The sequence below is a fragment of the Copidosoma floridanum genome, unplaced genomic scaffold (genome assembly GCF_036245765.1).
Source record: "Copidosoma floridanum isolate Cflo_tuat_1 unplaced genomic scaffold, Cflo_Japanese_pri ptg000011l, whole genome shotgun sequence".
Lineage (NCBI taxonomy): Eukaryota > Metazoa > Arthropoda > Insecta > Hymenoptera > Encyrtidae > Copidosoma > Copidosoma floridanum.
The window spans coordinates 7451524-7470878 of NW_028321888.1; the positions used below are offsets into that span (position 1 = coordinate 7451524).

At 35.8% G+C, this 19355-nt stretch overlaps 1 protein-coding gene across 1 annotated transcript in view; it reads right to left on the reverse strand.

Moving 5' to 3' along the window:
• Sema1a (semaphorin 1a) overlaps nucleotides 1-19355 on the reverse strand; it is a 610859-nt gene that overhangs the window by 165233 nt on the left and 426271 nt on the right. The window contains exon 8 of the mRNA XM_089589929.1: nucleotides 18971-19296. Coding sequence (XP_089446055.1) covers nucleotides 18971-19296 — 326 coding nt within the window. The remainder of the gene's footprint in view (nucleotides 1-18970; nucleotides 19297-19355) is intronic.

A 19355-nucleotide genomic window follows, 5' to 3' on the forward strand; every position in this document is an offset into this window, starting at 1 on the left:
TTTATTTCTAATAATGTATACCAATTTTGAAATTGTAATTAACACATAATTTCATAATTCTCAAAATAGATTGTGAAATCCCCAAAAGGATTAATTGCGAAATTTGTAAACTTACTGTTACACTTAAACTTGTATTAGGCATTCTTTTGTTGCTAATGCGAGCTTTCATCATCACTGATTTAAAAAAGAGCTCAATCACACTCGCCAGAAAAATGCGATTGGGACTGTTGTATTGTTATTTCTTAATATATGAAATCATAACATGTAATATCATTTTGCAAGCCTACTATTTTGCTGTCAATGCACTCTGCAAGAACATCGCTCATTGGTTAACCTAATTCAACCAAAAGCCTCTTTTACTCGTTCTGACGCTATAAAAACTTACCATCAAGAGAAAAAATCGCTCTTTTTACGTCTGTCACCTGTCCTCTAAGGTTTCAGTCTACTCTTGACTCCCGCGACTCGCGAATACCTTATACACGTAAGGCATAACGTGTTGGTTGAGGTAACTCGGGTGCAGTTCGAGAGCATCAATAGTATTGGACTACGCTCAGGAGCGAGGTGCAATGAAGGAAGCCTGCCGAAAATTTTTCTGGCGATAGCAGAATAAGCAGAAACCGCAACATCTTACCAGCCACGAATCCATTCATGTAGTTTGAAGAACCACTGAAAATGACTGCACGAAGAATGAGGGAACTCTAAAGCAGCAGTAACAGCAATCAGTGATAGATGTAAGTTATTTGTTTGTAATATAATTAAAATCAAAATCTTGTTAAAGTGATCTGAATGAAATGTATCTTAAAATGTAACTATTTCAAATTGTTTTAATAAAAGAGTTAAAAATGAAACATTAATGAAAATCGTCCATATTATTTAAATAAGTATTTTTACTTAACTAAAGAAAACAAATAAAGCTCACGAGTTGAATCTTAAGAGACCCACAAATGACACTAAAATAAAATGGATAAGACCATACTATAAACAAGTCTGGTCATAACAGTGTTATAATTCTAACAATAATTTCTTAAATCTTCCAGATTTCTGAACAGGCAGAATATGTATTTGTATTTTTCTGCCGATAAAAAATGTAGATATTAATCTACAGGACTTTTAGGTTCTGATAATAAAGTTGTGAGATCATAGAAGATTTTTTTAAATTATATATTTTATCTGAATTAAAAATCATTGCAGCTCTAAAAAATATTCCTTTTTGTAGATTACACGGAAGAAACTGCAAATCAACGGCCCTTTAGGAGCAACGATTATTTTATGGCATAAGAAGTGCACGGTACTTTACAGCACAATGATATTTTTTTCAGATTTTACAGCTTATTATTTAACCAAATAAGCTGTAGGGATTTCGAACAAATATATATTTAATAAGAAAATTTTTGTTCTGAGATGTGTCAGTAATAATGTAAAATTTTTAGCTGAAAACGATTACCATTACACGTCAACACGGTACGGTGTTCCATTTTAAAAGTCTAGGGCGAAGCCGGAAAGGGGGGGGCTAGTGATTAATGAGTGAACCTTTGGTAACATTTAATTCTTAAAGATACTTGATTATTTACAAAAAATATTTATATAATTGCTTCTCACCATTGCATTTGCACGTGACATAAATTGCTGTGTTAATCTTTGACTGTACAGCAAGGAATGAAGCTGCTGTGATTTTGATTTATTGGGCAGTCTCTACCAATGGTGTTGTAAAAAAGATAGCTTACTCAATTTGTGATCTGGATTTTTAAGATAGTTATTACTCTAGCTTCAGTCTTCTATAGGAAATCATAGGCTTACTTAAATGAGAATTATGTTTATTTAAGTGTGTTATACAGTATGTTTTCTGGTGAATATTTGCAATTTACACATAACTCCAATTTTTAAATGTATCCAAACGTGGAAGAATAATTTCACAATATGCTGTTACTAAAGGTGTCTTATGTGATGCTTTTGGATAGTGTTTTTAAAAGTAAAACATACTTTATAATTTGATTAGCGGCCCCCCGTCGTGTTATTGTAGCACCACACTGATCGGGAGGAGAACTACAACGTTTGAAGCTTTAGAGCTAGTTGTAGAACTCTTTTCAAATGTCTCCTGGTACAATATCGAATACGTTGGTATCTAAAGCTTGTGAAGCACCTTCTTTTTTTGCAGACTCAGTTGTTTTAGTGATCTAAGGTGGAAAGATTGGTTCATGATGCTTGCACATTGGAGACTGTCCCGTTGGCTCAAGCTTATTTTTTCTTCATAGCTGTTAGGTTCTTCCAGCGCAGATCTTGGAGAGGATCGGTGATTCCTAGTTTCTCAGCCTTGCAACAAACAACTCCGCTCATGACGTTGACCAGTGAATGACTGACTTGGTTCAGTAGTGGCCGGCTTTACATAGCCTTTTAGTCGACAAATCGTTTCCAGAAATGGTAGTTAACATGTACTTGTGGGCAAGGTAGCTTTAACTTACGGGCCTTTACAAGAACTGATGAGATAGATGGTTAAGTAGGGAACGTTAATACTTATAATGGTTCCTGAAAAGGGCCAGTGGTGAAGCTTGCTATTCATTATTATTATTCTTAATGATGAAGAGCTGGCTGCAGGTAGCTTGACTCTTACCCTTGAAATCTCTGTGTACGGAGACCGTGATGAAAGGAGGTACGCGGCTGACCAAAGAATATCTCGTCTTCGAGTCGTTACCCGGATAACCAATCACTCATCGTTAGTCGGGAAAGTGGGCCTACAGAATACCCTTTCTGTGGATATGCCGTTGGGATGACCACTTAGAAAGAAGCCGTTGTGGCTTCCCGTACTCTTCAGTGCTGTCTTCCCTGGCTTGGATATAAAGTAGAAAATTCTCTGACAGCACCAGGTCGGATGGTTGAATGGCTACAAAGCTCTGAAGCGCTGGAGCAGGTTGTGCTCTGGCTAGAAATATTTCCTGGTATTCTACCGGAGACGTTGACGTTCCGAACGCCTGTTATTCCGTGTTACTCGGTTATCTTGGTGATCCGGGGTAAAAACCGATTTATTTCGCTTACCCATGAAATAAAAGTGTCATAGGTAGCCGGGATGCCCTGTTGCGCAACTAACAACTTTGTGCTTGGCGTACTGCCGATGAACGACTATAACAATCAACAACTCGATGGGGCATGTTCTATCCACTCTTTACTTTCTTTGATTGCGGGTGACTTTAATTTTACCTCAACACCACCTAACGTATTCTACTGAACTAAATCTCAGAGATTGCTTATTTTACCGAAACTTTGAGCTTGTTTATCGCTATTATTATTAACTTTTTTAAGAAAAAAACTATTTGGATACCATCTCGGAGTTATCAAGAATCTGTATGCAGAATTTCAGCAAAATCAGTTTAGTAGTTTTCGTGGTCAGCGATTACACTGGTTTTACCGACTTTGCTTTATGTATTAGTAAGATAAATTTTAACTGCGTGCAATTTTATAAAAAATGTTTGTTAAGTTTGGCAAACGCATTTGAACTTACAATACGAGTTAGAATTTATCATGCTTCTTTAGCAAATTCTTAGTTGATTTTAATCTTTTTAAATTATAAATGGACTTCCTGTTTTCATAAATTAAATTGGTTTTGAAGGTAGAAAAACAAAATAATATGTAGTAATATCTAAATGAGTTAACTGAGTAATCTATTGTCATTACTCAAACCAAATAGCGATGAGAAGTCAAGATAAACTGTGTCAACTTTTTTGCCGTTGCTTAAATTGGAAGCAGAAAAGTCAGAGAATAGAAGGAGATTAGTTAAAGTAGACTTATAGGGAGCAAAGGCATGTTGTTCTACTATAAATAATATTAATAAGGAGTCAGCCAAATTCTTTGCAACAATTGCATCCATACGTTGTGCTATAGAGGATAAAATAGAGATAGGCCTCTAGTTTTTAACGTCTCAACGATCACCGGAGCTGTGCATTGGTGTTGTGTACGAAATTTTCCACGTAGCAGGAAAAATTCCAGTGTTTAACGATGTGTGAAAGAGTAGGAGTGGTGATAAAAAAAAAGGAAACATTTGTATTTTTAATAAAAATAGGAGATAAGTAGTTTGGTTTACAAGTCATACTAAATTTAGACTCATAAATAGCAGATCAATTGCCAGAAGACGAAATTACTAGTTTTGATAGTACTTCTTTAGAGTTACGGTCAGGGGGAACAACAGAAACCAAGTTACAACCATGATATTGGCTCAAATTAGCTGTGAAAACATGGCAGTCTCACTTAAAGTATAATTTGTTGAATCATAGAAGTGCATAGTCCCTGGAAATCTATGAGATCTTCTGAGATTTTGAGTATACAAAAATAACAACTTAGGGTTTAAAAATGATTTTCAACATTGGTTACAAAATCGTTGAAACACCGTTTAGACCTGCAAATGAAAAGAGCTCTTAACCGTTTGAACTCAATGAAGTCTGGCATGCATCGAAATGACTTTTAAACTCTATGAGCACATGAGTAGAAATAAGGTATTCTAATTTCTGACTGAACCATCTAGAAAACTTAAGTCTGGCACGTCTAATGATAGGTGCTAAGTTTACAATTGCATTGTAAAGACTTAAATAAAAAGCACTATTATTAAAATTGATATCATGTCATGTATCAGTTGTGACCAATACAGCGAACTTTATTCACTATTAGGCTCAGTGTAGTGAACCCGTGTAAATTTGAGTTGAGTAGAATAGTTCCGGCTTCCTTATAGATTAATGTAGAATGATTCAAAGAATGCAGGAGGGGGATGCTTGTAAATGTTTCCAAGAAAGTCTGACGAGAAAACATATAAGATTAATATTCGTTAGCAAGAAATCTAAGGTGTCGATTTTATCAATTAAATTTGTGTATATTTAATAGATAACACTGTTAAAGTTCATAGGTTGAGAGACATTCGCTAATGATTGAGGCATCATTTTCAATCTACTTTGCAATGCAGCTCAGTTTGCTGAATTCAAAAGGAGTTTTTGAACTCCAAAGAATATTAGATTAATTAAAAGCACTAAGGCCGGCCACATTTGAGTTAGAATGTTAAAGGAAAAAATTATCTACCACATGTGTAAATAATAGATATAGTCTTTTTTTTTATTCGTCATCGCCCGTGGGCTCAGAAAAGGCATTCTTTTACACAAGCATCGTGTTAATTAGCTATTGGTGCACCTGAGTTATGACCAGATGTTTATATACGTATTGCCATTAGCTCGTTGTTTATGAGGTACGTAAGATATGCCAAAAGTATGTGGTTATTGCGAATCTGGCTGACAATGAACAGCTATTCAGAGGCACTGACACCAAACTCATGTTAATCTGGATGTTTTCAGGTGTTTCTAAGTAGTAATTAGGACAACACTTCTTCTGGAAGAAGTTCTTGTTCAAAAGAGCACATTATTGTCTTAAAATGTTGTAGTGTAGAAAGCAAAGTTCACTGTCAGTGGTGTCTTCCTAAATCCACGTTTCTGTGAAAACTTTAACGTTTAAAGATGCCCTTAATGTTGAGATACTATTCTTGGGCTAGTCTTATTTATTTATAAAGCTTCGAACGTTTTGATAAAAAAAGATAATTGGTAATCTATTGGAGTCACATTTTAATTTTTGGGCTACGCTGTATAGAATTCCAGTTTATTTTAGTCACATTTATTCATTTTACTATACACTTCAAAATTTTTATTACTGATCCTGACATTATTGTCTTTGTGTCTTTATTTCAGTTACGTGTTCTGCGAACAATACTATGCAAAACGTAATCAAAGACTTTCGACAACGTGAAAAGCAATGTTTATCTTTTCTCAAGCTCCCTTTTTAATTCTTATATTGCCTTGTATTAAACATACACATTTATTTGATTCTCTTGATACACATGCATATCTCTGGTTATGCGCTGCTCTGTGAAATAGTTTCGTATCAGTCTGCCTACAGCGCTGTTTCATAGGTCAGTATAAATGTTCGAATTTTGAAGATCGGCAAATGTTTAACAAAACGCGCGTCTTATTTTCTTCATCATCATATATCGCTAATTAAAAAGTAACTAACGGTGGCTTGCGAGACTTTTTGTTTTTTGCGCGTTAAACTTCACTTCCTTAGGGCTTTGGAACAGAACGGACGTGTCACAATATTAGCAATCTAACCAAGAGCTTTGGATCGTTATATTTTTTCCTTCGACGTCTCATCGTCATCGACGAAAAAGTTTCTACCATCTCCCAACGAGATCAAACGAGGGTGCTCACTACACTTCAACATCGTCTCCCCGCGAGACTCAAATTATTTCGTGGCAACAAAAATGCGGTCCTGCCTGGCAAGCAGACCCGAGAAAGCCGAGCGCCAGCTCGCATAACCAGACTTACCCCCTTGGAAAGCTTTTGAAGCTCACGACTTCAAGGGACATTTTCACCTCATGCAACATACACATATTCACATACATACTCACAAAAGCGATCGCTGTATCGGTTATTATTGACGACTGTATCACATTCTTGTATATTAACACGAACAATAAAACAGATTTTTTACCGAAAGGTTTTTTCCTGTAATAAATATCTTTTATTAACATCACTACTAACAACTCATAAAATAACCAATAAACAATAATAATATTAAGAGCGACGCTTACCCCTAAGGTCTTACTCTCATTGCGACATAAAAATTGAAATTTAAATAGTCACCCACGCTACATTTTTTTAGGTATGAGCCACAACACAAGCTGAGGATATCGGTGTTTCGGTCACAATTCGTCGCGCACTAAAGCGGCTCAACAACATTATCGCCTATCAGTCTCGCGGACTCGAGATATCCTGCGATCAACACCGTCATATTCACTCGCCAACACCACGCACCACGCCACTCCTTTCCTCCAGCGGTGGATCGCCTCGCTATCCTTCAGCACAGCTTCCAACAATGACCTTAAGAGGAGATAAGTCCTTTATCCCTATAAGTATATCCTTTCTCGCATTGCCATTTTTTCCTGTACTTTTGTGTCCGTCTGAAAATTTTGTTCGGTATCCTAACCTTGTGCCCTTACTAGTCATTTGTACATTGCGCCACTCGCGTCATTAGTGTTCCTAATAATATAACCTAGCGTTCAATAACTTTTGTTCGCGAAGATGGCTCAAGCAAAGCGCGTCGCACTTATTTTGCAAAAAGGGGTTTCATTCAACAATCAGCTGCTGAAGACCAAAACCACGCTTGATAACGAGTTGGTTTCCGTGAGTGATGCTGCTCTACGTCTAGAGCTTTTAACAGATGCGTTGAGAAAATACGAAGACTATCATGATGAATTGGCATCATTGGAGCCAGATCACGATCGTCTTGGTGAGTTGGCAGGCTGGCGAGAAGGGTTTTTCCAGGTCGCCAGTCGGCTTCAGGCACTGCGGCCTCCTCCTCCGGTTGACCCTTCCTTTGCCGCGCTAGCTAATTCAACCTTTGCTGAAAAGCCTAAGCTTCCAAAGCTTCCGGTAACTGAGATACCTTTATTTAACGAAAATGTCGATGGCTGGCTTTCTTTTAAAAATGCTTTCAAATCAATAATAAGTTCTCGCACAGATATTGACGATGTTACAAAATTGACTTTTTTAAAAGCGCAATGCGTAGTGAAGCTCTCACTAAAATTGGTCCCTTATCCTTGTCAGCAGAAAATTACCCAAAGGCTTGGAAGCTTCTTTCCAACTCTTACGAGAGAAAGCGCGTACTAGTTTCCAAGCATCTGGATGCCCTCATCGACCTAACGCATTTACAAAAGGCTACTTCTACCGGTATATTGGCTCTAGCAGACACAGAAGAGCAGCATCTCACCGCTTTAGACGCGTTAAAAATTGATGGGAGGACGCGTCAGCTTATTCGAGTAATTGAAAGGGCTCTCCCTGCTTCCGCTCGCAATAGATGGGAGGAATCTTTGACCCTCGATGAGCTTCCGGATTTAAAAAAGTTTCTTAGGTATATTCGCGAATAAGCTTTCCGGATTGGCGTCATAGAATCCACATCTAAAAATTCTGATCATGGGCAAAAGCGCGTGTTCGAGCAAACAAATTTTCATACGAGAAAGATTCAACGCAAAGAAGTGGACGCTCGCGCTTTAACTACAAGCTTAAAAAGCTCTTGCGTTTGTTGCGGTTCCGAACATCATCTTTTTAGATGCCCCTCATTCAACAAACTCAATGTTAATCAACGATGATCCCTCGTAAAAGAAAAAAGATTGTGCTTTTATTGTCATCGTTCTTATGCAGGGGCTTGCTCCTCTAGCTCTTGTAAAAAATGTAACAAAAAACATCGTACATCATTGCACAATGATTTTCAAACTAACGCGATGTCGAACGCAGCTACTACCTCGATCGCTCTCTCTAATGATAAACTTACCCCGAAGCGTAATGATTGACTAGCAGAGAAAGTGTTGAATACCGATGCGAGTAATGCGCGATCTCAGCTCATAACTACTGCTGTGTTGTTCGTTCTAAATGCACAAAGCAATTTTATTGGAGCTCGCGCGCTACTTGACACTTGTGCGACCGTAAATTTAATATCAACTAAATTAACCAACTCTTTAAGTCTACCTTTAGAAAACTGTTCTGTAACGATAGGAGCGATAAATGAATTAAATACAAAGTGTCGTCAATGCGTAAAAATCAAAATTAAATCCGTTTATAATAATTTTTCTAAAAATCTTACATGTTTAATTATTCCGCAAATTGCTGGATTGGTGCCATCAAAAAAATTTCCTCGTGATTGAGTCAAGCTACCGAGTGGTATGCAACTTGCGGATCCACAATTTCACATGCCACATTGTGTTGATTTATTAATCAGCTCGGGCATTACTCTATCTTTGTCTTCTATCGGACAAATGAAGCTTACTCCTAATCTGTGTGATATTTATGCGTAGAAGTCGTTGCTAGGTTGGATTATTGCAGAAGGATTACATAACAAGTGTATTAAACAACCCTAAACTTGTAATTATACTGTTTTAAAAACCGATTATGTACAGAAAAAACAGCTTGAAGATCTATCCCGAATTTCGAATGGATTCTGGGAGGTAAAAGATGTTCCTCGCAAAAAAGATGTGAAGAAAGCTGAGGAGTCTTTATTCGAAGCCCATTATATTTAAAATACGACTCGAGAAGCTAATAGGCGGTACGAACTTCGTTTGCCTTTTCGCGCGGGGTCGGAATATTTAGGCAACTCAAAAACTACTGCTTTAAGGCAATTTTATTCACTCGAACGACGATTAAATTAAAATCCCGAACTTAAGACTGAATATTTTCGAGTAATGCAAGATTAAATTGACCAGGGGCATATGTCGGTTGTTAAAAACGAAAGTGAGGTCAGTTATTTTATGCCGCAGCATCCGGTGTTCAAACCATCTAGCACAACTACCAAAGTACGAGCCGTATTCAACGCTTCAAGTAAAACTGATAAGGGGGTTTCACTAAACGACGTGCTTATGGTAGGTCCGACAATTCAGGAAAAACTTTTTCATCATCTACTTAGATTTCGAACATACGTTCACGTTATTACAGCTGACATCACGCAAATGTATCGACAGATATTAGTAGACTCTCGCGATCGAAAATACCAATGTATATTTTGGTACAATAAGGACGGGCAGATTAAACCCTTTGAAATGAACACCGTAACTTTCTGTAACGCCTCCGCGGCTTTTTTATCTATTCGTACAGTGCAAAAATTATCAGACGATAAAGGAACGAAATTTCCTTTGGCTCAATCGATTTTAAAGCATCATTTTTACGCTGACGACCTTATAACTGGTACAAATTCTGTCGAAGAAATACGCATGATACGTGAGCAAGTCACCGGTTTACTGACTCTCACTGGTTTTGATATCAGAAAATGGATTTCTAACGAAACTAATGCATTCAATAGCGAGGATGAAAAAGTTTCTCACGAGGATCAAAATCAAAATTCTACTTCAGACACAAAAACTCTTGGAATTGCTTGGAGCTCAAAATACAATGTGTTTATATTTTCAGTGAAACCGGTAAATTCTCTTCAAAAAATTACAAAGCGATTCATACTTTCAGAAATCGCTAAAATTTTTGACCCGTTAGGATTATTAGGCCCAGTAGTGTTTGGAGCAAAAGTTATTATGCAAAAATGTTGGCGCACGTAGATTGGTTGAGACGAATCGGTTCCCCACGAATTGCATACGTCATGGACTACTTTCGCTAATCAAATCGGGCTAATACAAAATTTCAGAGTCGAGCGAAAAATAGTTATCGATAAGTATGACCGCGTAGATATCATCGGTTTCTGCGACGCTAGCAAATTAGGTTATGGCGTTTGTCTATACGTCAGATCGGTAGATACGTCCGGTAAAGTCTTGGTTAGATCGGCATGCGCCAAAATCACGCGTAGCACCTATTGAAGGTTCCTTTACCATCCCGCGTTTGGAACTCTGCGTCGCGGTACTCCTTGCAAGACTCTACAGAGAGAGCTGTGAAGCGTTTGAGTTTCCTATTCAAAGCGCCATTTTCTGGTGCGATTCTACCATCGTTTTCCACAAGCTTAGAAAATCGCCTCGTGATCTCGATGTTTTTGATGCTAATCGAATTGGGGAAATTCAAACACTTGTTGGCGGAGTAGAGTGGCGGCACGTGCGATAGGCTGATAATCCTGCCGATGCTCTGTCTCGCGGTCAAACACCTTCAGAATTTTTGCGCAATTCAACCTGGCTTTCTGGTCCAAAATGGCTCGTTCAACACGAATCATTTTGGCCCGAGAGCGTTATTATTGCATCGCCTATTTCTCCTACACGTAGCATTTGTTTAACGACCATGACCCGCTACGATTTGTTTTTAAGATTTTCCGACTTTTATCGTTTAACCAGATTCGTGGCACGATGTCTGCGTTTTCAAAATTTAAATCGTAAGTTTCGCGGTAAGACGCGATCGATGTGGAAGAAAAGCTGGGGGCAGAAAAAACAATATTACGACTCATACAATCAGAGCGGTTTTCAACGGAGATAAATTTACTAAAAGACGGGAAAGAAGAACGTTTGAAGTATTTTAATCCTTTTATTAATTCAGACGGTCTTTTACGTGTAGGTGGACGGTTGCAGAACTCCTCCGTCTCAGACGATCACAAATATCCGATACTCTTACCGTCGAAACATCAAATAGTCGATCTGATCATTCGAAAAATACAAGCGTCAAACGGACATTTAGGTATCTAATCTACGTTGAGTTTTCTCAGCCACATATATTGGATCTCGGACGGAAAAAATCAGGTGCGCAGGATAGTGCAGGGTTGCGTTACTTGTCTCCGTCATAAACCTAAATTAATTCAGGCCAAGATGGGCGATTTGCCTGAGTCTCGAGTTAACGCGGCACTGGCGTTCAGCAAAGTCGGCACTGATTTTTTCGGTCCAGTCTTTATAAATGAGAAAAAACATCGAAATCGCAGTAAAGTAAAGGCCTATGGTTGTGTATTTATTTGTATGAGCTACAAAGCCGTACATATTGAAATCATTACCGATCTCACGACCGAAGGGTTTCTCGGCGGTTTTAGACGTTTTATAGCCCGTCGAGGAATTCCTTCCCACGTCTTTTCCGACAATGGAACAAACTACGTTGGAGCGAACAACCAATTAAAAAGTCTCTATGACTTTTTGAAATCTGATGATTTGAAACGTAATATTCATGACTACGTAGTTCAAAAAAACATTATCTGGCATTTTATTCCCCCTTTGTCCCCTCATTTCGGTGGGATTTGGGAATCGACGGTAAAACTTTTTAAACATCATTTAAATCGTGTCATTGGTAATAAATTACTAACGTATGAGGAATATAACACCTTAGCGGCCAAAATTGAAGGTATTTTGAATTCTCGGCCCATATGTACACTATCTCCAGATCCCAACAATCCTTTAGCACTTACTCCTGCCCATTTATTAATAGGGAGACCCATTTTCCTATTGCCTACTAACGATTTTGACGGCATTTTAGATAATCGTTCGTCCTCTTGGAATTTCATATCCAGAGCTAGAGAGGATTTTTGGAAAAGATGGCATATTGAATATTTAAGCGAGCTTCAGAAGAGACAAAAGTGGCAGGGAGAAAAGGGAGAAATTAAGATGGACTCCGTCGTCCTTTTAATGGAAAAAAATATTCCTTGCGCTAATTGGAGGCTGGGCGTAGTCGTTGGGATTCACCCTGGAGAGGATGGCGTGGTGCGAGTGGCTTCAGTGAAAACGATTAACGGCATATACAAGCGAAATATCACGCACCTTTGTCCTTTGCCAGAAGAAGAACGTAGCGTTCCATAAAGAAATTGTTTTTCATTCAACTTCTTTTTCCAAAGTCTCTATCATAAAAACATTAATTTATTAATGCATCACTGTATAAATTTGTTATTCGCGTTTTTTTTGCACTTTTAACAGTCATTTGCATTGTTCTCTCCTAATTTTGTAATTACTCAATGAATTATAACTAGAGTCTAAATTATTTCCAAGAAATCTTGTGCTCATGTTTGTTTAATTTTAAGAATACTTAACAGACATTTACATTTACCCAAATCAATATTACACATCACTTTGCTCATCCTATTGTTTCGCAAACGTGGGGGAGTATGTTTCATAGGTCAGTATAAATGTTCGAATTTTGAAGATCGGCAAATGTTTAACAAAACGCGCGTCTTATTTTCTTCATCATCATATACCACTTATAAAAAACAACTATCGGTGGCTTGCGAGACTTTTGATTTTTTGCGCGTTAAACTTCACTTTTCTTGGGGCTTTGGAACAGAACGGACGTGTCACGATATTAGCAATCTAACCTAGAGCTTTGGATCGTTAAAATTTTTCCTTCGACGTCTCATCGTCATCAACGAAAAAGTTTCTAAAGTCTCCCAACGAGATCAAACGAGGGTGCTCACTACACTTCAACATCGTCTCCCCGCGAGACTCAAATTATTTCGTGGCGACGAAAATGCGGTCCTGCCTGGCCAGCAGACCCGAGAAAGCCGAGCGCCAGCTCGCATAACCAGACTCTCCCCCTTGGGAAGCTTTTGAAGCTCACGACTTTAAGGTACATTTTCACCTCATGTAACATACACATATTCACATACATACTCACAAGAACGATCGCTGTATCGGTTATTATTAACGACTGTATCACATTCTTGTATATTAACACGAACAATAAAACAGGTTTTTTACCAAAAGGTTTTTTCTTGTTATGAATATATTTTATTTACATCACTACTAACAACTCATAAAATAACCAATAAACAATAATAATATTGAGAGCGACGCTTACCCCTAAGGTCTTACTCTCATTGTGACATAAAAATTGAAATTTAAATAGTCGCCCACGCTACAGTGCACACAATTAAAGCAACTTACTGTACACATTTAGTAATATTTAAGGAGGCTCAACGATCGACATCTTTTATATTCAGCTGCACTTAAGCATTTGTATTATAGTCTATAAATGAATAGTTTGTTACTTTCTCACATAATTAAAGGTTCGTGTCCTTTTTTGTTACCGCTACTTCGTGTACTTTTGGGTGCACGAAGGGCAATTATCCACTGACCCTATCCAAAATCACTGTCGCAAGCTGTTAAAGCTTAGTTACGCAAACCACAATACAGTTCACTACAGTCAATGTCAAACAAACACAGTTACGGACGTCCTGGCTTAAGTCATGGACTTCTAATTGACATTGACGATCTTTGGCATTTCATTGATATAAATGATCAAGAGGTTTCTACCAGGTTGATCAAAATTTAGTCCTTGACATTTAAGAAGAAAATTATTGAAATACTTGCGATAGGTTGGTGTCAAGTCAGTGGAAACTGAGATATCCGCAGTCTGTGCCAGTCTCTTAGAACATGTATAGCATCATCGCTTGAAGCTAACTTAATAATTATAAGACATTTTACATTCGGATCAAGTCGCGTGGGAGCGTGACGAGGTAAGTTTAAAAAAGCAGACGAAGCCTCAGCAACCACGCTACTATTTACTTCAGATTTGCATACTCGAATTTTCAAATACTAAAAAATAAGTATTTTTTCCGGTATGCCTGATGTCTTTTGGTTTAATTAAGCCTCTTTAATCCTAGTCCACAACTTTACGAAAAAATATAGGTCAAAAAGTCGTTAGAACAACGAAAACGAGACATGTGTATCTCGAAATGGTTAAAACAAGATTTTTTCAGGCTCAGTGTCCGAGAAATGGTCTTATCGTTAAGTTAGCTGCAAGCCAAATTTTTTCTGTGTATAGTTGGAATAGGCGTGTTCTTAAAATCAAACAGAGCTGCCAACAGTGTGATATTAGCTACAGGTACTTCCTAATTTGACAAATTCACAGTAGATGATAGCATGCAGTGTTGGGAGAGTAGATGATAGCATGCAGTGTTTACATAGACGCCACGATTCCTCAGAAGAGGGAGGTGGTGGAAATGACTCTTTCATGGTAAAATCATCCCCTAAATGATTAATAATACAAATAATGAGAATTATGTGGCAATTCGAGGTCAAATGTATATGTGCGCACTTGTAAGCATGTAAAATGTACCCAGCCATTCAAAAAACGACTGACAAGATGAGCTGTTGGTAAGGTAGGACACCTACCGTGGGAAAATTTTGAAAACAAAAAAAAATGTTAATATCAAGAGTACTTCAATATCCTATTTATCCTAATCCTGAATTTCGTGTGCCTTAACTGCGAACACATTAATCTCAGTATCTAAATTAAAATTTGAAATTAAATAATTACTAGTAATAAATTTCATTATTTTTTAAGTATACTTTTTTTGGCAATTGAAAATAAATCGTGTTACACAGCTGTAACAGTATTAACATAATCTGATCGATTAGATTGGGAACTCTAATAATTTTCCAGAAAGCCCTAAATAACAAGCTGTAAACCTAAGCCTTATTTGATTTAGCAATTTGGATGGTAAATAATCATACATTAATAATCAATTTTTTAAGTACTAGTAAAATAGAAAATGATTTAATAAAATCAATTCTTTTAGTTACTTAAATACCACTTTTACGATTTTCGTACGTATTTTTGTAATAAATAACTTTTTACTGTGAGAAAACCTCAGGTATTAAATAACTGTAATTTAAAATGTTTGGATTTTATCATTTCATAAAAAAAAAATAATGATTAAAGGTAGTTTAATAAATGACAAATTTAGGATCATTGATGTTTATAATTACTAAGTATTTTATCTAAGAAATTTTTTGGAAGAAGTAATTGAATATGTTGTAAGCTTAAAGAAAAATTGCTAAGAATAATATGATAAAAAAGTTTAAAAAAAAAAAAGAAAAAGAAAAGAGCATCTTGAATAAAAATCCTGAAACTGTATTTTTAAAGACAATTTATTTTATTTGGTGAATCAAGAAACTGTTTCTAAGAATTAACTGCATTTTAATATACTTGAAACATCTTTAAATGAGCAAATTTTAGTAGAAATTTAGTGAGACTGTTGTAGATCACCGTAGCTATGTTTAACAGACTTCGTTTTTATCCAGTACTTTCTAATATGAGCAGCATTTAACACTATTAAGTTTTTTAAATTAAACATTTCAAAATGGTGTTTTGCTGAAAAGTTATGATATCCCTTTAAAAATAGTTTTTTACAAACCTTAAATGTTTGGTAAGTTTGATGTTTTGGGTTCATATTTCGGAAGGAATTTCTGAACCTTCATACACACTGGCTATGAATAGTATTCTTCCTAATGAATCTGTAGCCTTAAAAAATTCTGAAATCAAGATATAAAAACGGTCAAGTTTTTTTTTTGCGCAGCATATATTTAGTATGACATTCGTAGTATAATACTGTTTAGTACTCGTACTTTAAAAAAATCAAACTAAGTAATACTGACTTTTGACTGGTATTTCATGCAAATTTTACATCAAATACATTCATGCCTTGCTATGTAGAAAGTATATAAAAATGTTAGGGCAAAAGGCAACATTACTTAGTTTGATTTTGTTAAAAAACGAGTACTAAACAGTATTATACTACGAATGTCACACAAAATGTATGCTGCGCAAAAAAAAAACTTGACCATTTTAATATCTTGATTTCAGAACTTGTTAAGGCTACAGATTCATTAGGAAGAATACTATTCATAGCCAGTGTGTATAAAGATTTAGAAATTCCTTACGAAATATGAACTCAATACATCAAACTTACTTAACATTTAAGGTTTGTAAGAAACTATTTTTAAAGGGATTACATTAACCTAATTTGGAAGCATAACTTCTTGAGAAATTCAGATCAGTAAATGCAGCTAAAACATTAAGGGCAGCAGAAACACACGCGTTATTATCCAAAGAAACATCGTTATGTGAGTCCACAGACTGAGACTCATTGATGTTACACAGGATGATACTGTTAAAATTAGAAAACCTTTTTTATGGTACGTCTGATTAAAGATCAGACTCTTCAGCACTAAGTAGAGAGCTTGCTTGGGATGAAATACTGGTAAGCTTACTTAAAAAACTGGTCGTGTCCACCACTCTACTGCTTTAGCCTTTAATTATTCGTACTTAAAAAACGAGATTTGTCTTAATTTTTTAACAAGGAGAGTCTATTCGATAAGCCTCCATCAATAAATCAAGGTCAACACCAAAATCAAGTAAATACAAGTTTTAGAGATAAATCTTTCAATTTTACTTGCAATATTTATATGATCTGTACAAATCTCTCAATTTTTGTATGTGTTAAATATTACTTTTGAGTAAGCCCGATAAATTTTCAAATTCATTCACAAGTTGTTTTTTTAAATAATGCAACAAAGGAGAGGTCGAGTATGCATAAAAGCGTGTATGTGTATACATCCGTATGAGAAAAATAATTTCCAGCGTTGCTGCATATACTTGCGCTCCTCTCACTTTACTAAAATTTCCCCCAGCTCACTATAGTGACTGCCCTTGAGTAAAAAAATCACCTTAATGTAAAAATGTAAATATTGTAATACATGTAAAAATTGTTGAAGAATGTAAGGTAACAAAAATTAATTAATGTAATTATATAATACAAAAAAAAGTTTTAAAAAATTCTTTAAAGTTAAAAAAAAAAATTAAATAATTGTGTATATAATTATTTCCTTCTTTTAAAAGTATTAAATTAAAGAAAAATAAATAAACACTTATGAATACATAGAAAAGCTACTCTGCTAAGACATACTAATTTCTAAGTTAAAAAAAATCAGTTATCATAATAAATTAGCTTATTAAATGAGTTAAGTTAGTTGTAAATTAAATTAAATGAATTCATAAACATGACATGAAAATTTACATTAAAAAAAAAGTTGCAAATCCTACCATAACAAGAATTAATTGAACTTTCTATACTAGGACCTCTCATAAAAGAGTGGGTAAGGGCCTCGTTTCGTGAGCGGGGGATCGCAGTTTCAAGTATCGTGGAAACTTTTTTTTTCTTTTTAGAATAAGTTAAACAAAAAAAAGGAATCAAATAACATACAAAATGTATGCTCTGCTATGCTGGCGTGGCGTAGCGTAATGTGGTGTTAAGAAGACCGGCGTGGAGTGGTCGGTTAGGGTGGTGGGGCAAGGGGGACGTAACATGCAAAACCTACTTCCGTCATATATTTTCTCAAGGTCAAAATTTTGAAATCGTTAATTTACTCTTATGCATAACGTGCCTATATAAGTATAACTCCAAAAATTATCGACATGAAGTGGAGATCTTCTTAATAAGGTATAATATAAAAAAGCTTTTGATCGTTTAGCAAAGGTAGGTAACTGTTGGGACAGCAAAAATTTGATTTGATTACGAGATTGCTTGAAAAGTGACCTCTAAAATGCTATCAGAACTTCATGGGCCCAAGAAAGAGGCACGTCAAGTATTATAAAAACTTTTGAAATGAGATTCGGAAATTTTGGCAAAAAAGGATAAATTATGTAAAGAAAAATTTCTAAGTGAATACCTTGATACACTGTGAAAGATAATAATAATAAAAACGTGTGTTTTGTAAAACAAATCGCAAAATTTTTAGAACAATTTCAGTCGTCAAGACACTAAAACGCTTAAGAAAATAAAAAGCTTTTTAAAACCCCTTCAAAAATTAAAAAATTAACTTTATTTTGAGTCCCGAGCCCATCCGCTCTTTTTTAGACGCCTATGCAGTGGGACTTACCAGCAATAGTTCAAAACCAAAGTAACTTAAGAATTTAATCTTATTATTTAGTTAAGATATTATTATTGATATAAGAAATTTGCAAAAAAACTGAATGATTATAATATAAGTTTAAAACAGTGTGAATAAAACAGTATAATATAGATTAAATTATATCAAATACAAATTTTGACATTATTTAGCAAAAGATACATCAATTTTTAGCTTGTACGTAATCCTAGCTCTTTTTTGTTACTTTTTTTCCTGAAGCTTTTTTATTGGAAACAGTACTTAAAATACTAAGAAAATTACCACATATATAAGCTCATAAGGTAATTACCATCAGAAAAGTCAGAACACATGTCTGGTTTGGTTTGTGGAGTCTTGTTAGTAGTAAGTTATTGTTAAGGGAATACAGTTTATCGTTGTCCGAAGTAACGTGATAACTGGCTGGTTTCTTTTATAGGTAATAATGTTTGGGACAGTTCTTTGTTTTAAAATTACGAACTATTACATAGATATGGGTGTGGCTGGGAAAGTAATCAATCAGAGAAAATCTCTTCATTTGTTAAGCTTAAATTTGGTCATAGTATTTTCTCATTTTCTCTTTCTTTCTTCCCCTATCTTTTTATCTCTTTCACTTTCTCAATCTCTCTTCCCATTTTACCTAAGAAAACCTACATCTTTCCTATTTAACAGCCATGGTTCATATGCTGATAAAATTTCAATCTAATCTTTAAGTCAGACATTTAACTTTCGTGGACCCATAATCTTTTATCACCCTTATTACTTACGTCTTTTTTATCTCAAGCCCTCCTTGATAAATATGAACTGTAAGAAATGAGAAAATAATTTAAACAAACTTACCACACGAAAGTATCCTATCACTATAACAGCGATGTAACCTTAGTGCCTGTACTTGGCTGTCAGCAATTACAACGAGCCGGCCATCTTCAAGACCATCACCAGCTTGGGCAGCCCTAACAACTTTTATTCCACGGACAGGCACTGACGTAGGAAAAGCTTGTATTTCTTCTATTACTACTGGGATGACCTTATCTCGGGAGTCTGCAGACTCTGCGTTGATAGCTTTAATTACCTTTCCATTGTCTGTACCGATAAACAATACATCGTAAGCTTTGCCTCCAGGTGTTTTAACTTGAGGATCGACTGTGATTTGAGTAAATCTGTAACTAAATAGTACAACTTCTCTATAACATTATTAATGCATTATTGAAAATTTTAGGGTAAG